The sequence below is a fragment of the Callospermophilus lateralis genome, unplaced genomic scaffold (genome assembly GCF_048772815.1).
Source record: "Callospermophilus lateralis isolate mCalLat2 unplaced genomic scaffold, mCalLat2.hap1 Scaffold_378, whole genome shotgun sequence".
Lineage (NCBI taxonomy): Eukaryota > Metazoa > Chordata > Mammalia > Rodentia > Sciuridae > Callospermophilus > Callospermophilus lateralis.
In genome coordinates this window covers 488,623-495,017 of record NW_027514223.1, presented here as the reverse complement: position 1 = coordinate 495,017, position 6,395 = coordinate 488,623, and the positions used below count along the sequence as shown (strand labels likewise).

Genomic DNA, 6,395 nt, shown 5'->3' with positions numbered 1-6,395 from the left:
CTGTAAGTGACATACATATAGGATTCATACTGTACTAATGGTTACTAGTTCATGTTTCTTCTTAGTCCCTCTTATCTAGAATGTAACATTGGAGTAAATCAATCATCAAAGTATTTTAAACAATCATCTTTCTATTGTGGTTACAGATACAAGAAACCCACTGACTTTAAAAGAAAGAAATTGCAGTTATTGACCAAGAAACCACTTTATCTTCATCTACATCAAACTTTGCACAAGGAATGATTCTGACATGAGTAATGTGGAATTTCTGTGAATTATACCACTCAGTAGAAACCATCATAGCTCTGGGTAGCATATTTATCCTTCAGGAGGCAGGAAGTGAGCCGTACCTATAGGCCAGTGAGTCCATTGCAAAGCTGTACCACGGAACTAAAGTCCTGCACCTCATTGTTATGACTCCTTTGGATACAAGGTTTATTGTAGATTTTGAAACATGTTTTTACTTTTCTATTAATTCTGCAATTAATAGTCTTTTTCCTAATTTACCACTGTTCCTACCCTGCTTCCTGGAACAATACTGCTGTAGTAGGTATGCTCATCTTCAAACTTTAAAATACAGCAATAAGAATGTGCTAGAGTTTACACATTTGCTCACTTTTGCTCCAATATGGTCTTTTGATTTGAATTAACTTCAAACTTTTGAATTGAATTGGGTAGGATAGTTCCAGATTGCTTTGAAAGGAAATTGGATCAGTTATGGTCTGTCTTATAGGCTGTTCCTTAGAGCTGGACTAAATTCACCCTTATCTGATAGTTCTACTTAGAAATAGTGTGCCTTGACCAGATCAATATCTTATAGGGGAGTGACCCCCAGATTGTAGCTGTGATTTTTTTTCCAGATGACCAGATTGTTTTTCTGAAAGTAAGCATATTTTTAGTCATGTTGATTAGTTGTTCTACATCACATTGCTATTGTTTCTAGGGTTAACATTGATGATTCTAGGGTTAACATTAAAACCATCTCTCTCAGAATAATTACAAATTTTTGGGTGGGTTTAAATCATGTCATCTAAATATAATTGAGTCAGATGCTAATGAGATACTGCAGGAACAACTGCTGTTTTTCTGACAACTGATAGTGAAACCTTAAAACCTGCATACCTTGTCTTTATAAAGTGATGGGTATGCAAAATCTGGAAAGATATTCTATTTTTTTTAAATATAGGTAGATACAACTGCCATTTATTTCCTATTTAGATATATTGACATTCATATGAAAATATGCAGATCATTAGCCTATTGTAATTTCACCATTTACATTACTTTTAACTTAATGATGAGACAAATAAATCTTTCATAGTACACAAGGTGGATATTTGATACACAGAACATAAAAGTTTTGTGAGGAGCTTTTTTGTGGGTTACATGTAGAACCCATGTATTTTAATATTCACTATTTTAAATGAACAATGCATGAAGGGAATGCAATACTTGGCCTATTTTTAAACTAGTGTAAACCCTAATCATACCATCTGTTTGCTTTTTAAAATGAATAACAGTTATTTTAGCCCTTGCACTTCAAGACATCTAGTCTTTAATTTTTCAGTTGTCTGTTAGGTCAATTTTGTTTACTAGATGAATGTTAATAAAACTATATGAGGCTGAAAAAATTCTCAACCAAATTTAGTCTTTTCTTTCATCTGGATTGGGTTAATTTCACAAGTGCAAAAATAGTTCAGTTTACAGTAGTTCTAGGAAATGAAGAATTTGCCTTAATAAAATATTCACTCAACTGAAACTCTGAGTAGTCAAAATTTCCAGACTGTAAACTTCTCAAGAGAAGGGCCTCATCTTCTCCATGTCATGCTTTCCAAGGTGCTTGGCAGCAATCTGTACCCTGTGGAGTACTCAGTACCTTTTTGTTTGATGTTATTGATGTTGAAGTTGCTCCCGTAAAATCTACTATTAAAATGTAGCAAAACTGATACATTGTTCTTTCTGTTTTTTCATAGACTATAAAACATGTATATCAAAGTGATAATTAAAAAAAAAACACCTTTTTTTTTGGTTGTAGATGGACACAGTACCTTTATATTTATATGTGGTGCTGAGGATCAAACCCAGTGCCTCACAGGCAACCCCAGCCCCTCAAAGTGATAATTTATATGAAGAAACATTTAGCATCCTTCACATAAGAATGCTTTTTTTATCCTCTATTTATTTATGTGATGCTGAGGATTAAACCCAGGGCCTTGCCTGTGCTAGGCAAGTACTCTACCACTGAGCCACAACCCCAGCTGCCACTAAAGAATGGGGTTATATGAAAAAAAAAGAGGATGCTTTGTAGGAATGTCTTTCATCAGCATTAAACAAACTTAAATTGAACATTGTCATTAGCTTAGCTTTAATTCAGACCTGAATGACCAAACCTCCCCCGCCAAAAAAGGTGGTTTTATCTTGAATCAATTAACACAAAACAATCTGTATCTCACAAATTAGTTGTTTAAATTTACTTTCTAGTGTGGGAGGGGATGAGTCACTGGACAATAATTACAACTATAGCAGTAATACTTTCAGGTTGAAACACTACTGCTTCACAAATGAAATGATTTTAGTAACTAAACTCAAACACAATTTGCTGGAGAGGACTTCTAAAACTTTTGAGATACAAAAGTATAATTGAATCAAGGGACAGTATTCTCTCACAACTGGTATATGGGCAGCTACCTTGGGCTTTGCTACAGAAGTGGTACAATCAGATGGATGTAAGGAGAGGCAACTATGGGTGGGTTCAGAACTGCTCAGATAAACTACGTAGAATGCATTATAGCTTACTAATAGAATAAATACAAAAAAGGCTTTAGAGGGAAAACTACTGTTGCTTTGAATAAAAAAATAAATCTGGCTTTCCTTGAAAACCTATCTTCCTAGCTGACATCACCTTTATTTAAATGCTATTTTAAAATTAGAAGTTATAGTAACTTCAGCATTGCCTTGTGTCCTGTAGAGGTTGAAAGATACATTCAAAATTGGTGTTTGTGACTTAAATTTTATTTTACATGGTTAAAAATGGCATAAGCTATTATATGGTTTTCCTCTTACACACAGCTGCTGCTTCTGATATTAAATGGAGGCTATGTAGATTGAATTCTTCCTAACGGACTCATTCTTTTTGATTCTGAGTCATCTTCAGAAGTTTAGAGATTTTGTTTCACAGAGATTTTGTTTCACACTGAAGCTTTTTCCCCTATTTTGAGAATACTTAGGGGACATAAAAAGAACAATGATATATTCTAGGTTTCAACAATCCTATTACTTTCTAGTAAAGAATAGAAGAATATGGTCTAGCAGTAAACAGAAGTACCAGGCTTTTATAATTTTATTTAAATCTTAAACCTCTTAAAATGTACTGTTAAAATTGCTGTAATTAAAATTACAGCTCTGGAGAGCTAGTTGTTAGGAACATTGTTTTAAAGACAGTAGTTACAGATTCAGGACTTGCTTTAATTGATTTTTAAATAAAATATATTTGAGTATCTGTTAAAAAAAAAGAATTTAATTCAGCCCATAGTTGCTGATTAAAGACATTATAAGCCTTAGAGTTTCATTCATTCTTTCTCAGAGGATTATACTTTTCTAATTTTTTTATCATATTCCTTGAAAATCAGTGGCAAGGTATGGGAAAGAGAAGAGTGTGTGTGTACATTTTTTTAAAGAAATTTCCTTATTATTTTTTTTAAATTAATTTTTATTGTTGGTTAATTTCCTTACTTTTTATAGACACAACATACCACCCTATATTTTACTGTTATAATGCAATAATGGCAAAAGCAGTAGAACTTCAGGCCAAACAACTCTTGCTACTAATGTAAACTCATTTTCAGAAAACCATTCTCACATGAACAGTGGTTAGAAAAAAGTACATGAATGTGCTACAAAAATAGAGCCACAAGACTTCTCACAAGTAAAAGAAATTCCTCTGTATAAGTCCACAGTTGACCAAGGTTCAGCCTCCTTAACAGTGAGCAACAGGAAATATGCTGCCAAGTCACCATCTTCAGTTCTGAGAGTGAGTTTACATGCTTCCCCAATGGCACAAAGTCTCATGACGATCCAATGAATCAACAGACACTTGGGAAATATTAATAAACAATTTTTTATGAACTATTACAACAAAGAACTTCAGCAAGAAGGAAAATGAAGTTTATGATCTTTGAGTAAACATTTTTAGCGTAACAGTCTCTGTGACCAGATATTTAAAGAGAAAAATCAAGGTTATAAAACACCATTTCTCTGTTACCAACTGGAACACACTAAAAATAGGATAATGGAAATACATGTTCTTAAAGCATTTCCACAGGAAATGTCCATAATTATGACATTCTAAATCATTTAGCAATTGTATATGCTGCATTAACTAAAACAAAGGTATTCCTTATTGCACGTTTTAAAGTTGGAAGGATACTCTAGTTTAAGTGGGGGATATTTAGGGGGAAAATATTTTGGCTCCAAATGTATACTGCGCCAAGGCAGCTTCATTCTAAAAACATAAGGCATTTAAAATAAACTTTTATATTTTCAAGCCAATAATCCTTCAACACAATGAATAGTTCATAGTCCACTTTCTGACTAAGTGTCAGAGGTTAATTTTATGGGCCCTGTTTTAAGGCCTGTGAACAGCCCTCACTACTCTGAGAATCGGGTGGAGGTGGAGGTTCATCTTTAAAGCCTGAAGACATTAAGTCTTTTGCAGCAGGTGGTGGCCCATAGTCTTGGGGACCATGAGTTGGAGGTGGTAATGGGGCACCAGGAATGAAGTACTCTCTTGGGCCAAATGAGCCTAAAGGTCTAAATGGTGCAGGTCCTGGAAAAAAATCACGAGGGTCAAAAGGCAAATCCCATTGTCCAGGTGGAACACCTGGTGCATATTCTCTGAAGCCTATTGGTGGACGCATACAAGGACCTGGAAAATAAAAAGGAAGTGATGTAAATACCCAGAAATTTCTGAACTTGGGTGATTCCAAGTATGTTAATATAGTCTTTAATTTCTCCCAAGCCTAGAACATCAACTGGTGAACATCCTGACTTGCCAGATGAGGCAAACTGAAATAGAACAAGTTTAGGTTATAGCCTGGCCAACCAGCCATGAAGCAACATATTAAGGATTTAAACATGGCTCTACCTAGCTCCAGGCTTATCTTTTTTCTTTCCCTACTATATAATTGCAGAATTATTTCTATCTCAAAAGAGCTCCATTTATATTTGGAAGTACTATATTACCATGACAAGATGATAGATTATGAAATACGAACTTGACTACATCAAAGAAATTTTGATAAAAGGAAATCCCACTATTTATTATTGTATCCATTAAAAATTCATGAAGTATTTCAGCATGGACTTTACACATGCCATCAGAATCAAGGTGCATGCCCCCCTGGAAAAGGCCTTCCACAGCCACCTAATTAAATCAGCAACATTTATTAGGTCACTGTTAAATCCTCCTCTTTAACACTTCCCTCTGACTTTTCTCAAGGTAAGGAGGGTTTGACTTTTCCTTTTCTATATTCTATAACCTACTGCTTATGCTTCCATTATGGGTGATTACAAACTTTATGTTATAGGATTTTCATATCTGTGACAAAATTTTAAGTTATGGCATGTGTCTCATCCACCTTTCCATCTATTGCAGTGCATATCAACATATTTTCAACAAACATCTGCAGAAGTAATATTTGTGGCTTTTCGCTATATAGCCCCTTATCCTTGTCTATGAGATAGCTATTGCCTATCTCAGTATAAGATTATGTATTGTCCCATATATCCCAGAAAACTGGAGGAAAAGTTAAAATGTACTCAGTTGTATCCTTTCATTGTTAAGACCTGAGATAGCAACCAACTGTTTTAGCAAGCAATAGAAATGAAAGATGAATGTGATTTATAAGTCAATCACTACTGTTCAGATCATCATACCAAATGGTGGAGGAATTGGCCGAGGCCCAAAAGGCCCACCGAGCTGAAATGGCGGTCCATACCAAAAGGGAGGTGGTGGAGGCCGTCTCATCGGGGGTTCCATAGGGGGGCCCATGAAGGGTACCCCTGAGAAAGGAGGGGGCCCTTTCATAGCCATATTAACCTGCAATTTAAGATTTGAAAGCAGTTAAAAGTTTTAAAATTCCTATGTATTAAGACAAAGTACCAACACCGATAAAAGCTAAAACCCAAAACAGGCACCTGTCCAGAGAATACCATCAGTGCAACAAAACTCTACCCACCCCTCCTGTGTATTCCCACTGACAGCTTACAGAAGTTAGAAGGATTCCACAAGAGGGAGCAGTTTGTTAGTGATTATATCTGCACAGGAAAGGGAAAGGCAAGAGGACTGGCAGAGGTTATTAACAGAGGTGATTTCTGACCAGTATGTCATGCTGTAT

The 6,395-nt window shown here is 35.3% G+C and overlaps 1 protein-coding gene across 1 annotated transcript in view; it reads right to left on the bottom strand.

The window, feature by feature from the left end:
• Positions 1-4,610: 4,610 nt before the first annotated feature.
• The window catches only part of LOC143640629 (transport and Golgi organization protein 1 homolog), a 39,365-nt gene continuing 37,580 nt past the window's right edge, over positions 4,611-6,395 (bottom strand). The window contains exons 28-29 of the mRNA XM_077108287.1: positions 5,935-6,097; positions 4,611-4,924 (exon numbers count right to left, since the gene is read on the bottom strand). Of these exons, the coding sequence (XP_076964402.1) occupies positions 4,611-4,924; positions 5,935-6,097 (477 nt within the window). The remainder of the gene's footprint in view (positions 4,925-5,934; positions 6,098-6,395) is intronic.